Raw genomic sequence first — 14,608 nt, 5'->3', positions numbered from 1 at the left:
AGACATTTCATGTGTTTTTGTGATAAATCCGAACACTGTGTATGATATAGATTGTTTGTTCTCTGGAGCTTATGCGCGCGCAACTTATGCGAATGATATGTCGAGCCGTATGCGTGACATGCGTGATATTTAGGATGATGTGCGCCTAATTGTGTGCTAGCAGTCGATTATAAATCCTTTCGGCGTACAACCTAATCTTCGACGTTCTTCGCTCGAATCGTCTCGCTTTACTCGTAGGTATTAACGATGTGTTCTAGACACGTTCTATTCATAGACATAGCAAAATTTCTTTTTATATGCCGAGCATCGATAACCAAATGGATAATGATAAAGTGAACGAATATGCGCGGAAATACGAGCGACGTTAATTGAATCTCTTTGAAAGGACATATCCGATGTATAGATATCGGATCGTTCGTGCGATCGATAGATATTAGCTTTTTAGATGCACCCTCGAACGTCATGGACTTTATAATTACTTATATTGGACTTACATGGACTTTAATAGATTACTTTTGACCTTATGGCCGAAGGCGTTGAAACCAAAAAGCACTGCAGTGCGCTCGCGTCGCATATCGTGGCTTTCTCGATTAGCGCAAGTTTCCTCGAGCGTAGATCCGTTCTAGTTTGGACGAGCGTACCAGCTGTCTCGCGGAACTGAAACACCGACTTACTCTTCCCATCTCTCCTATTCCTCGAATCGTCCTTTTAACGGGCGTCATACTTTCTCCCCTTCTTCTCCCTATTCCGTTTCTATGCGACAGCTGGAAAAAATATTTTCCTCGAAAGGACGCCATTTCAAATAGAGATGAAAACTCAGATGTCGCATTTCTTGCGGTTCATCGTCTTCAAGTAGAATATACGTATGAAGGCGGTTGAATAAATTCGTCTAGCACGTAGAAGAAAGGTAAAGCTTTTATTTCGCGGTACCGTTGCTACCGGCTACGAATCTGGAATACGATTTTACGTGCAACAGGACCGAGAAGGTGATAAAATACAAGAATTTCATCCGCTTTGTGAGCCTTCAACGACTTACCAACCTATGCTCTATGAAAAAGGAAAAGAGGGAGAGGGAGGAAAAATTGATTTCTCGAGTCAGAGAAACAGCGATCGGTTCCGCGAGTTTTTCAAAGGTTATCGCCGAGACCGAAGGAATATTGGAAACAAGCGATATGACGGATCGACCGATCGATCATTTTATTATTGGTCGATAGGCACGGTGCCTAATATCGACGGTCAGCCGAGAGAGTTCGATACCGAACATTTCGAGTTTGTGCATGACCTGCCAATGGATGAGCTTATGGTTGAAACGAATCCGCTCTGTCGATTTATTTCAGCGCGTGAATCGAGGAAAACACCGAGTCGAGGAAAAATCCATGCCGATGTCGGGATCGTTCAATGATGATGATACTTGTCAAATATTACGGATATTCTCCGGTACGGGTGCATCGAGTATTCCAACGTCGCTCGAGAGATTCTTACGAAATAACTCGCGTAGGAGATTTAAAGGCAAAAGGTATAAATGATAAAGTAACGGCATACGTGCGAGAATGCGAGACATCGAGAGGATACGTCTCCCTTATCACAAGAAATTTCTTCGTTCCTGCTTGAATTATCACACGTAAGCTTAATTATCTACGTTTATCTGTTTCTCTCGCTTCAAAAAACCTGACTAAACGTTCGTTCATTATAGTATTAATTGACACAAAACTACCGCGTAGATTACGATATATCCGATACAATTAAATATAATATATATATATATATATATACACATACATACATATATATATATATATATATATATGTATACACTATTGTATATATAGGTGTGTGTTTCTATGTACGATGAGGCGCGCGTAACGTAGCCGTCCGAGAGCGCGTAAAAGCGTCGATAAGAAGAGAGTGATTCGTCGGTGATATCGTTAACAGATTATGCATATATCATTTGTACGGATGAGTGCGTATCTCGCGAGCGTACAAATTGAATTTTTGGAGAATCGACGAAAGGCTCGCGTGCATATGTTCTATGTGTACGTGTGTATATATTTGTATGCGTTTATGTGCGCACGCGCATATATGTAGCTGTGACAATCGCGAAGAAAGGTCGAACGATCATTTTTAAAGAAATCGAATAATTTTCGGCTCCACCGTTGTCAATTTTTCGATTCTTAATTCAAGTTCAATAAAAGCAATCGCGTGTTATTAAAATGCATAGTGCGGGCGCGCGCGCGCGCGCGCATATGGACACTTACGATTTAACACCGTGACGATATAGGTACATATACAATATCGATTAATCGATCGTTACGACCGTACTTACAATTGCATTTATTTATATATATATTCGAATATTTATATATATGTATATATATATATATATATTCGTTCATTTATAATATACTAAACGTGCCGGAAGAGGCGCGCAAGAGCGCGACAGATAACCGGTCACGCGTTTTTATTCACGTTTTATATAAAAGTGAGAAATGGTACAGAATTGGTCTGGAGTTTGCTGTACGGCCTCGTTTCGAGGATCCTCGAGAGTAAATCGCATTAACGCCTCGATCGTCCAGCGCTTTGCTCACTACTTTCCTCTCTCTCTCTCTCTCTCTCTCACTCACTCACTCTCTATCTTTGTACACGCTTCTGTACGCGAAATAATTTCATCGCCACGATCGATTTATGCGAGATCACGGAGCACCGAGTCGAGTAAAGTTTTCAATCCCTCGAGACAGTGCCGGGGAAAAAGCTTTATAAAATAGCCTGACCAATTAAAATTCATTTTTACGCTTTCATTGTCGATAGATCGGATCAGAAAAATATTCACTCGTTCCTTTTTACTCATCCTTTCATTTATATTTTGTGTAACTTTACGCTTTGAATAAATAAACATGTAGGAATCGTAAAAAGATTTGTATTAGCAACGTGACGTTATCGTACGATAAAGATAGATTTATTAAAATAACTTTTACGTGTTTTATTTTTCACATAGCCAATTGCAAATTGAAAGTAACCCGCGTCGGTTTTTATTCCTTTGAAAAAGAAGACTTTTTTTTTCGTTGCTAGATCATATCGCGTTCGATGATAAGACGTCTTTCTTGGAAACTTATTACATTTGCAAATTTATGTAGAAGCAAAATTACGGCGTCAAGTAATATACATATGTCGGTGTGCCGGAATAGAAAGGAACTGATTAAGCGAGTCAGGTAATTAAGTTTTTTCCTAGATAACAAAAGTCGATGCGCCAGATGGCTTACGATTTAGCAAAGATATCGCACGATCGTTCATTTCGAAACGATTCGACATTTTTCATTGAACGAAATTGAAGAATACCGAGAGTTTGCTCTTTTGAGAAGAAAGAGAAGAAAAAAACAAAAAGAAAGGAAAATTTCAGCGCACGGGACGATCGTTCTGTGGATTAAAAATTGATCTTTGTAAAAGGATAAGAAGGGTAAACGATTCGAATGTCGATGAAATTTACGTTGTACTCCATTTAGAAAAAAGTGGAACTGCGAAACGAGGGCACAAAGAGGCGAATCGATATCATCGTTATTCCTCCGATTTCTGTCTTTCTACGAAAGCACACCAAGCATTTATTTCTTCTTCTTTCAAGTTGGAAAATTGTGGCCTTCTCGAGCTATTGGTCTCGAGCTAGCCATTCGATGTAAAATCTCGAAAGGAGTTAATACGAATTAATTATTTCCTCGAGGACGGACATCGCGGGATCGTATAGTCCTTTGTTTAGCTTTCATGCGCGACTGCCCTTTTCCATGTTGCCGTGTTCCAGATTTTTTCGCGACTTATCATTCATCGTTCTTCGAATTATCTACTTCCTCCCACCAATTGACGTAGTTTCTTTCTTTCGCTTTTAGAAGCGCCTAAAAGTAAAGCCCCTGCCCCTACCCACCCACCCACCCACCCACCCCACTCCCTCCCCCGTAGAGAACGATATATAGATATCGTTCGCCGTATCGTTACGCGCGATGAAACCGCGCTATATCTAAACACCAAAGTTATGCACGTTAATTAATTGTTAGACTCGATTAGAGGATACGACGATACATTTGCACAAGTCTTTAGATACGGAAGCATATAATATTGGACGTGTGTAGGTAGTACATGACGCGCGTATAGACGCGTATAATGTTAAGTACTTACGTCGTATGTACGCGACGAAACGCGACGCAGCTTTCCCGACGTTTGCGTCGGGGAAAGAAAAAAAAAGAAAAAAGCAACGGGAGGAAGGAATTCGTAAAGTCGCGCTTCGTTCTTGTCGTTAAGAAATTCGGCAAAAATAATAGCTCGACGAGGAGGATAAAACGATACGTGGGAAGACGGGATCGAAGAAAGAAGCGAAAATGAAAAAGAAGCGATCAAGGGAAATTGCAGTTTCGTTTGCCAAAGTTTATCTCGATACGAGGACGAATCGATTGTCGTCTTTCGCGCTCGATAAATAAAACGGTATTGGCGATAACGCGAAAGAAAGGTATATTTAGCTCGAGGAGCTAGGTTCGTTGAGCGAGGCTGACTAATCGCGAGACAATTTCGGACAAAAATAATAAAGTGTCGGTGTGTGCGTGCGCGCTCGTACGTCGTCCATATGTATTTGCCGCGTTTCTACCGTCCATAGGTGGTAGTCAAATAGTAATTAGAATCATCCTTCTCCCGTTCCATATACTCGTACACACACTCGTAAACGAACGAAACTTCCTTAATAAACTACGGTTTATAATACTATCGTAAATGTACGCTCGAACAGTATTTCACGCGCCTTCCTATATTCTGATCCTGCCAGTTTCAATAGTCATGGTATACACTTTTGTGTCAATTCGCGTAATGAGCCACGTTCCATTAGCGACGCAACGTAGCTATTCGCGTAAATGGATGACCCAATGGAAGTGGAATCAACCGACTATCCTCTTATGATCTATTCTAACGTTGCGAGACCGATCAACGAACGCTTCGTTTCGTTTCGGACGCAAGGCGCGTACCGATAAACCGACCAAGAAACGATATCTCTCTAGAGTAATAGTTGCGAACAGTTAGGCGTCTTGAGCGCTTTCGCGTCAACGTAATTACCGTAACGCGTGCGTGATTTCGACGAGCGTCCGTAAGGGCGACACGTTCGTTGTGCACGAAATGACGTTTTTGGCCGTGCCTGCGAGATCTACATACGTGGCTCGTTCCCTAATTAGAATTCGTCTTTCTTTTTCGTAACACTACGTGATTAAGCGCGTGGTCGAGTCCCGATCCGATAAAAAAGGAGAACGGCCGGACATCGTATACGATTTTGTTCTTTTTCTTTTCGAGATGAACTCGAAGCGAAAGATTCTTCTTTCTTGGATCCTTGTCTTTTCCGCTCGTCTATCGAAAGCTCTTCGATTCCATTCGCTATAAGTAATGTCGTAATTAGAAACGATCGGATTACCTATAGATACGGAGAAGCGGGTGTTACGTATAATCCACGTAACGATTAGACCCGCCTCTTTCCGTACGACGTGACACTTAAGAGATCAACGACAAGTCTAATTACTTTGGACGCTTCGGAAATCATCGAATTTAGAGAAAAGATAGACCAAAAAATATTCTTTCTCGTTAGAATTTCAAATTACGCGCTTACGAGTCTGTAAAAGTTTCTCGTCCTAGGCGTTTATCGTTTAAGCCGTAAATTAGCCTCGAAATATAGGAACTAATGCTATTACGAACAGTCATGCGAGTCGGATATACATATATGTAGGTATACGATACGCTAAGCTTTTTCGCGATAGATATATCGGTATATTCATCTACGGCGGGTATTCGTCCGCGATGCAGATCGCGCAGGCACCCGAACCTACTCGTTCTTCCAATTTTCACGTTCTTTCCTCTTCGTTTTTCCCTTCTAACGATAATACCTTGAAAGCGTATCAATTGATAAAGCACCATCTAAATAAACTCCTATATGTATGTATGTATGTATATATATATATATATGTGTGTGTATGTATATATATATATATATATATATATACATGTATATATACATATATGTAATAATATATATGTATATGTATATATAGACACGTTATTAGGTGAGCTTCCTCGGGCGACGCGACGCGACGAGCGACTCGATGGTTGCGTCGATTATGAATACCTGTATGATGAGCATCCAACGGCGATTTGTATTCCTCTTTTCCTCCCATGCGTATTAGCTTCTTATAGGAATATTATTTAGAGACAAGCGTCAATGGTGTTGCACTCGAATTGACAAAGATACATTCGTAATTAGAGCGATGATTCCTTGAACGCTCCTTTAATCTTCCTCATGGGGATCGTTATAATCTATTATCTGTGGTAACGTACTGTGGTTACACGATAGCAAAGCTTGACTCGCAGTTTCGCGTATTGTATCGTTAAGTATTGACTGGATACGCGCGCGTCACAAAGAGGTGACGCGGCCTTAAGATAAGCCTTAAACTTTTAGATCGCTCTTATCGTCTAGATAGATCCTTTTCGGACGTGCAGCGTACTCGATACTCGAGGTAGATAATGCCTCGCGCGGTAAGTGAGAAATGCGCGAAGAAACGGAATTCGAAGCTTAAGTGTAGTCGAAAATATCGTAAGAAATAATCGTTAAGTATCGTTCGGAGAATACCGCTTTGCTCTTTCCTCTTCTTTTTTTTCGTCTTTTTTTCTTTTCTTTTTTTCTTTTCTCTTAATTTTCTTTACTTTTTAACATTGACGGAAGTATAGAGAGAGAGTATAAAAAGTGTTTGTTTGTTGGTTCTCATAAGCTCGTTTAGATTTTTGTTTCTTTTCGTTTGTTCTTTCATTCTATCATCTTTCTTTCACTTTGTTTTTTTCTTTTTACGGTACAAGGTGAGATCTGAGATGGAAAACTAAACTCGACAAAGTAAAGTTTCCATAGGTACGGAAAAAGATTAGGACTTGACCCAGCTCCCGAATCTCGAGTACGCTTTACAGAGATTTTCGTGTCCTCACTTGATCATTATACTCACCGCCGTGGGTCCCTGAGAAATGGTCGCAGCTTCTTTCGATGCTTCCTCGATCTCCTTGAGTTTCTCTTCCTTCCGTTCCTTCAACGTTTTTAAGAGCTTCCATTTGGAGCCAGGTGGACCGGGACTAACCTGGCCCTCCTTCAAGATCGTAACGTCGGCGGCACCGGCGCAAGATGAGGAATCGATCTTGATCTTGGGTAGGCCCAAATTCGCATCGGTCTCGGCAACATCTCGCTCTTCCAACGTCTCGCCGGCGAGTCCAACGGTCAGGCTACCATCGCGAGATAGGGTTTCCGTACCTCGAAGAATTTTCTCCTCTTGTCGTAGGACAGATACGCCGCTTGAACTTCGTCTTGATTGTCCCTCATCGAGATCCTTTTGTAATTCACCTCTTTCCTCCTCGTCCCGAGCCGATCTTCTCGTCCGGTCGCTCTCCCTTTCCACCTTCTCTTCTTCCTCCCCCTCCTCCACCTCCTCCTCCTCCTCCTCCTCCTCCTCCTCCTCCTCCTCCTCCTCCTCCTCCTCCTCCTCCTCCTCTTCCTCGATCTCGTCGTCGTCCATCGATCGTCCAGGACTATCAGGACCGGACGTCTCGCCCGAGGAGGAACCATCCTCGGTCCTCGGGGACGTAGCGGCCCTCTCCTTTCTCGCTTCCTCTTCGTGCGCCCACGTGTGATAGTCCGTTACTCGAGCGAACACAGCCTCTATACTCTCGGCCGATTTTCTCTTAGGAATCGGCTTCTCGTCTCTCGGATATCTATCGGCGATTTCCTCGATTCGGCGTTCCTTGATAACGGGACCGTTGGTTTTGACAACGACTCGTAAAATTTCCTTATCTTCCTTCAGGTCGATCTTCGAAGGCCTCGCACCGGCGGCCTTCATTTTGAGCTCCTTCAGCACGCAAGACATCCTCTCCTTTACGGCGTCGTCCGGTTGATAAGGCTCGTGTTCCTCCGGTTCCTCCACCAAGACCTCGCTCATTTCCATATCCATTTGCGATTGCCTTTCTAGCTCCTCGAGTTTACGCAACTCGTAACAGTACCACTCGTCCTCGGAATCGATTGAGTCCTCGGTGCTCTGCCGTCTCGACGATACTCTCGAGGTGCTTCTGTAAGAGTGCGTACTTCTATTGTCTTCGTCCTCGCCGGAACGGCCGCCTCCCCAAGGTATCTCGAGGGATTGTTGATGTCGAGGAAGAAATCGCGTAACGGCGCTCTGAACGAATCCTCTCGCGCTCGACGCCGAAGGGCTACCCTCCGACGGCGGAGCTTCCTCCGACAAATTCGTTACCAATTCGGGTAATCGGGCGCTACCTGACTTTTCGCTCTTCTCGCTCTTCTCCGAGAGATCCTCGGGATACTCGAAGCTCGGCTCTAACGACTGACCGTTACCATCGTCGGACTTCTTTTCGGTCGCGCTTTCGTCCATCACCGGTTGCTCGTCGGACACCGTCGAGGATTGTCTTTGGCGATATTTACCGAGGGCTCTTGACACGGCGAATTCCATGCTGGCACCGCCCATTATCGTTACCGGCGGTAGTTTCGGCGCTTTCTCGTTCGGTGCCTCGTCCGAGCTACCCGTCGATCGTTTTATATCCCCGACCGTTTGAAAGATCGACGATCCGCCCGATCCCGAGCCAGTGCTTTTTCCCTCCTCCTCCATGGCTATCGTTTGTTCGCTCGATTCGTGTTCACTCGAGTCGACCCTCCTTTGTTCCTTCTCCTTCGCCCAGGCCTCCTGCGCGGCTTGCTGCTGCAATTGTTCTTGGTGCTGTTGAATTTGTTGTTGCAGAGCTTGTTGCTGCAAAGCTTGTTGCTGTTGAAGATTCTGCTGTTGCAGAATTTGCTGTTGCTGCTGTTGCAGAACTTGTTGTTGCTGCTGCTGCTGCTGCTGCTGCTGCTGCTGCTGCTGTTGTTGCTGCTGCTGCTGTTGCTGCTGCTGCTGCTGCTGCTGCTGGGTTAGCTGGGACGATTGCTGGATTGTAATCGATTGCTGCGCTGATTTTCGCTTTGTGCTCGCCGTTTTTACTTTCGCAAAGAAAGGCTGTTCTTGATTAACGTCGGACATCACGCTGTCCTCGTCCTCCGAAAGTCCGCTCTGTCTGCCGCTGCTCCACTCGGTCTCCGATTGTTCAGGATCCGAAAGCGATTGCGAGTGATGAGTTCGCCGTTTGGCCTTTTGAAGAATACCAGAAACGGTTGATACCAAGGTGTGCTTCTTCTTTTTCCTAGGTGCCTGACTTCTGCCTCGTCCTCTGCCGGCACTCGTCTCGGACAAAAGTTTCTGCTGATTGTCCTGAGATACGTCCAAATCCTCCCTTCGGACTCCGCCTGGTAAAGACTGACTCCGATGTCTTTTGCTCAGATGAAGATCGGGTAGCCAGTTGCTCATGGAGCTCATAGCGTTTTTTAAAGAAGCGCCACGTCGTATCTTCTTGGTTAACTTTGTGCTCTCGACCTCGTGATCCTTTAAATTCGTAGCAATGCTGATGTAACCGGACTGAGATACTATCACGTTCGAGGCATCGTAGTACTCGCTTTGCTGCTGTTGCTGCTGTTGTTGCTGTTGTTGTTGTTGTTGTTGCTGTTGTTGTTGTTGTTGTTGTTGTTGGTGCTGCTGTTGCTGTTGCTGTTGCTGTTCCATCGGTATTCTCGCATTTTCGTGTTCCTGAATATATTGATGCTCCCGTTGCCACTGTCTCTGATAACCGTCCGCAAGTTGTACGCTTTCGGTGCTGCTCATCAATCTTTGCCCGTAAGGTTGATGCTGTTGCTGATAGCCGACGGTTTGCGGATAACTTTGATTGGCGTATGTGTGATGATACTGTTGGTGCGCTTGATAGGCCGGCGGTTGCGGATACCTTCGGTCCGTGTAAGGGCTTTGAGCGTAACTACCGTCCGAGGTAAGGGATCTGATGCTAGACGAGGTAGAATCGTGGGGAATTTGTTCGTCCATCGAGTTCATCCAAGAGCTCTCGTTGTTCTCCGTTCGCGGTAAACTCGCGCTTGTCGGATAATAGGACAGAGCGTCCGTGATGTTTCCCGTGGGAAACATGGTACGATACATCGCGGCCTTGTATCCGTCCTGGTTGCTCGTTGGCTCTGCGTAGGAGCCTCTTAATGGTTTCTTTATATGGGTCGTCATGCCGGCCGCCTCGGGATACTGCAGAGCGTTGTAACTTTCTTGATAGTTCCCGTACTGACCGACGGAATCCGGATAATAGCCCGTAATTTTGAAGCCATAGCTACCGGAACCGCTTGTATAGACGCTCGTTATTACTTGCTGACGATTGCTACCGGCTACGGAATAAATAGCGGGCTGTTCCGATCTATAGACGTAATCCATCATGGTTGCCGATGGTACGGAATCGTAGGTATGCTGAATCCCATGTTGAAGATTATGTTGAAGGTTATGCTGAAGGGCCGTTTGCTGGCGCGTTCGTTTCTTTGGACTTTGACAGGTGTTCGCGCCTGGCGCCGGCGGTGGTACGAGATTGTAATCGTCCTTGGTCGCAGCCGGTGATTTCATCGACGACGGCGCGTAAGACGAGGACAAATGATTCATCGTCGTCGTCGAATAAGAATGTGCGGTCGCGGTGGCTGTTGCGGTAGCGAATGCGTCTCTACCCTCGGGAGTGTCGTAAAGCGGCTCTTGCGTGATGGCGGCGGCGCTCGTACTTTCCGGAAGCGGTGGTATCGGACTAGAGGCCCTTGCCGGTTGATGCGTCACTGACGACGCCGTCAGGTTAGTTCTCGTGTGATCGGCCGAATAGGAAGTCAACGTTTTGCCGATCGAATTCTTCGGTGAACTCGGCGACTTGTCCAAGCTGCTCCATCCGCTCATAGAGGACAATCCGGAGTCGGATTTGGTGGCGGCTATGTTGGCCGCGTTGACCGGCTTCGTCAGGTGCTTGGGCGATACTCTCGGGGATTTAGGGGAATGAGGCGTACGCGGGCTCAGCCGTCCTTGATCGAGGGACACAAGTTTCTCGGTATTCCTCAAGTAACCTCCAGGGCTTTGAGGTCTTTTCGTTTCGTCTTCCGTCGCGGTAGGCATTAGGAAGGACTCGGTCGAATCTCGCGGCGCCGGAGGCGGAGGAGAGCTCGGCGAGGGGCTCGGCGGCGTTCTACTCTCTTGAAAGTCCAAGTTCAATCGGGCAGAGCTACCGAAGTAACCGTCTTGTCTGGTCCGAATACTTTGGACGCTGTGAACGCTGTGAACGCTCCCAACCGAGAGCGTCGGCGACGGTACTTTGTCGGTGGTGGTACTGTAAATGGTGGGCGACGCGCAGGTGACCGCCGCGAAACTTTCGGCCATCAGATCGGTCAATTCTTTGTTCTCCGCATAGCCTTTGGCGAAGTTACCGACGTCGATGGGCAATTGAATCACCGGCTCGGGACTCTTCTCTAGGACCGCCGAGGTGTATCCCAATCTAGGAGGCGTGTAAGTGCTCGAGATCGAGTCCAAATTGCTCCTGGAAGCGGAACTTAATCTCGGCGAGATGGATCTCGTGGTAAAATCGCCGTCGGTCGCGAGACCGCTGTCGGTACTGACCCTCGACAAAGATCTGCCCGTTGATCCGGGACTCTTCGAGAACGTCCAACTGTCCACGTCCGTTTCCGCGTAGATCTTTCGCAATTGCTCGTCTATGCTGCTCGCCTCCTCGGCCAGCTTCGCCTCGGCCTCGGACGAGTATCGGCGTTTCGGCGACTCTATCAATCGCGACTGCAGTTCGATCAAATTTTGAGAATCCTTTTGCAATTTACTGGTCAATCGGTCGAGCTCGTGGAGCTTCTCCAAAGCTACCTGGTCGATCGAGCTAAGTCTCGAGAGTTGAGCGAGGTCTTGTTCGCTTACGCAAGGAGTATTGCCTCGATAGCTTTTGTAATCGGCCGCGCTAAATACTTCACCCTCGTCCTCGTCCGCTTCGTCCTCCTTCTTCGTGGCCGATGCTTGAATCTCCTCTTTGGTCTGTTGCGTCGACGTTTCCTCCGCCTCCTTTTCCTTCGGCGAATCCTTCTCGAAGATATCGATCTCGCTTTCCTTTTTACCGTTCACGTCCTCGTCCTCGGCCTCCTCCCATATCATACCGAGTTGCGAGGTAGGCCTCGAAGTGTCGCCGCATATCAAGTCCTCCCTATAGGCATTGTTCAGGCTACGATAGAAGGCTTCGTCCGGTATATTGCCCTCCTCCTCCTCGAGCGTCTCCAGAGTCTCCAAATTTCTTACGTTCCTGTGCATGTCCGTTACCACGGCGTTCGCGGTCGCGCTGTCCTGCGTTAGACCGTGCATCCTAGCCAATTCCTGTTGAGTTAGTTTCTCCCTCAATGCGCTCGTCTCTTCCATTCCTATTGCCGCGTTCAAACTCTTCGCGATGGCGTCCAATTCGCCGACGGAATCCTGCTGATCGGCCAACGTATCCTCGGCTACCTCGGTGCCGTTCTCGTGTCCGCCGACGCCGACGCCGACGCCGACGCCGACGCCGACGCCGACGACGACGCCGCTGCCGCCGCCTCCGCCGCCGCTCGCATAAAACTCAATCAACTGACTTATCACCGTCTGTTGCTCGTACAAAAGACCTTCCAATTTTTCTAATCTCTCCCACATTTTTATGTACTCCTGACTGAGTAAATCCAGGGCCCTCCAGGCGTACTTTAGTTCGGTTTCGAGGATATTGAGTCTCGTGCCCAATCGCTCCATGTAGTCGCCGATGATGTAATCGATGTTACCGTCCGTGCTGGTACAATAGCTCGGCAAAGCGGGCGAGTGGGCTCTCGGGCTGGTCGGCGCGGCTCCGCCCAACTTTGTCGACTCCATTCTTGATTTCTCTTACCTTTTCTACTTTTCTAATTTGTTGCTCTGTCCCTTTTCTTCTTTTTTCCCCGCTTTCAAAACTTTCCTCTCGAACGTTTTCGCGTCTTCCGCGATCTAAGCTATCTCGGCCATCGCGATACTCATATGTGCGAGTCCGCACGATCTCCTCGTCCAATTACCCATAGCTTTTTCCTCGATCCTTTTATAACTTCTCAATTCGAGTAAAATCGAATGAATTTAATAAACTCGGCGTACGGTCCCGGGAGGAAGATGACGCTTCGTACTCTCGCCGATTCGCAGAAATATACTTTTCCTCCATGAGCTTCCTCACGTCCGTCAACGTGTCCACCTCGCATCGTCGCTGATCACTTTGTCGTACGATCGTCACCAATCTCTTTCTATTCTCGAGCACAAAATATTGTCCGTCACTATTGTTCTTAGACACTACAACACATCGCGCAGGGAACGTGGAAGGCATCCAGCCTCGTTCCGTTGGAAAGCTCGATATAGCGCGATATTCGGCAAATGGCACTTTGAAAGCATTTCCCAGGGATCATGCTGCCGTAGTAAATCTGGAAAAAGAAAAACAAACGGGATGCGTGCGATACTATCGCGTACCGCATCGACGCTAACAATTTCCATGGTGTCTCTGCGGGCTTAATAAAATAAATTAATTCTATTACACGTCCAACGTGGAAAGAAACGATCGCGCGTGGAAATCGATCAGAAAGATAGGAGAATCCTTTGCATACGTGTACGTCCTTCCTCGACGTATTATTAAATCCAACGTTCGACTCGTTCTATAAAATCGATCGAAGAAGGTTAAGGAGTAAGTAAAAAAAAAGGAAAGGGAATGGGGGAGGAAAAAAGTGTCGGACGCAAAGCGAACGTCCATCCATCGATCCTGTCGACGTGGCCCCTCCCCCCACCCCCATCCGGTAGAGATCCATCCGGCCCGCAAGGTCACGCGATCGTCCGGGCTCATGCGTTTTAATTAATTCCCAGCTGCATTCCATGTGCCGCCTTCGCCGAAGATAATCCCGCGTTACGTGACCGCACCTGACATTAATGAAGAGGCTCGAGATGACTCAAGATTACAACCTAGCGAACCATCTCGCGCAAAGTCGTCAAAGGGATGTTCAAGGCCGTGGTGCGTAGAGAAACCGTCGATACGATTACATTGGCAACAATACCTTAAATAGGGGTATTTCTACGAGTATAATCATTCATCGTGGATAATAACGATAAGTTACGATTATTTGATTTGTTTCCACAAAATTGTCGAACGATCGAAAAAAGGAGCTTTTGCGCGCGCTACCTTCTCGAAACTTGAACGAGCTCTCTCGAAGCTGTAAAAGCTGTAAGACGAAAATGGAACGTTTCGAGTGTTCCTTCCGACCGATTCCCATGCCGGATTCCGTGCTGGTTGAGTTTAAAGTCGTTTTTCGTTAAAAATCGACGACCATGCTTAACGACGTAACGTCTACGTGCTACGATGAGTCTTCCTTTTTTTCAACCTACGATTTCTCGATCATCTCGAGATTACTTTTCGAGAGAAAAAAAAAAAGAAAGAAAAGAAAAAGAAAGAAGAAAGAAAAGTATTCAAGATTGGAAAAGAATCGACAAACTCGATATTAAGGAATGTACGGGCAAAGTCGTATGGTACGTGATAATGCCGAAAGAACGCCAAAGGCGTTTACCTTTTTCGACGTTAATGCCAATTCGCTTTCGTCCGAAGCCTTTTAATGCCGCCACTTTGGCTTCCGCCTTTAAAGAATTTTCCGACGGTCCCCTAG

General features: G+C 46.5%; 1 protein-coding gene across 10 annotated transcripts in view; it reads right to left on the bottom strand.

Moving 5' to 3' along the window:
• The window catches only part of LOC124949872, an 80,661-nt gene that overhangs the window by 39,301 nt on the left and 26,752 nt on the right, over positions 1 to 14,608 (bottom strand). For all 10 annotated transcript variants that reach the window (XM_047495656.1, XM_047495674.1, XM_047495712.1 and 7 more), the window contains exon 2: positions 6,999 to 13,384. In XM_047495656.1, coding sequence (XP_047351612.1) covers positions 6,999 to 12,815 — 5,817 coding nt within the window. In that variant the 5' untranslated portion in view covers positions 12,816 to 13,384. The remainder of the gene's footprint in view (positions 1 to 6,998; positions 13,385 to 14,608) is intronic.

The sequence above is a fragment of the Vespa velutina genome, chromosome 1 (genome assembly GCF_912470025.1).
Source record: "Vespa velutina chromosome 1, iVesVel2.1, whole genome shotgun sequence".
NCBI lineage: Eukaryota > Metazoa > Arthropoda > Insecta > Hymenoptera > Vespidae > Vespa > Vespa velutina.
This window is presented reverse-complemented; position numbering and strand designations above follow the sequence as displayed.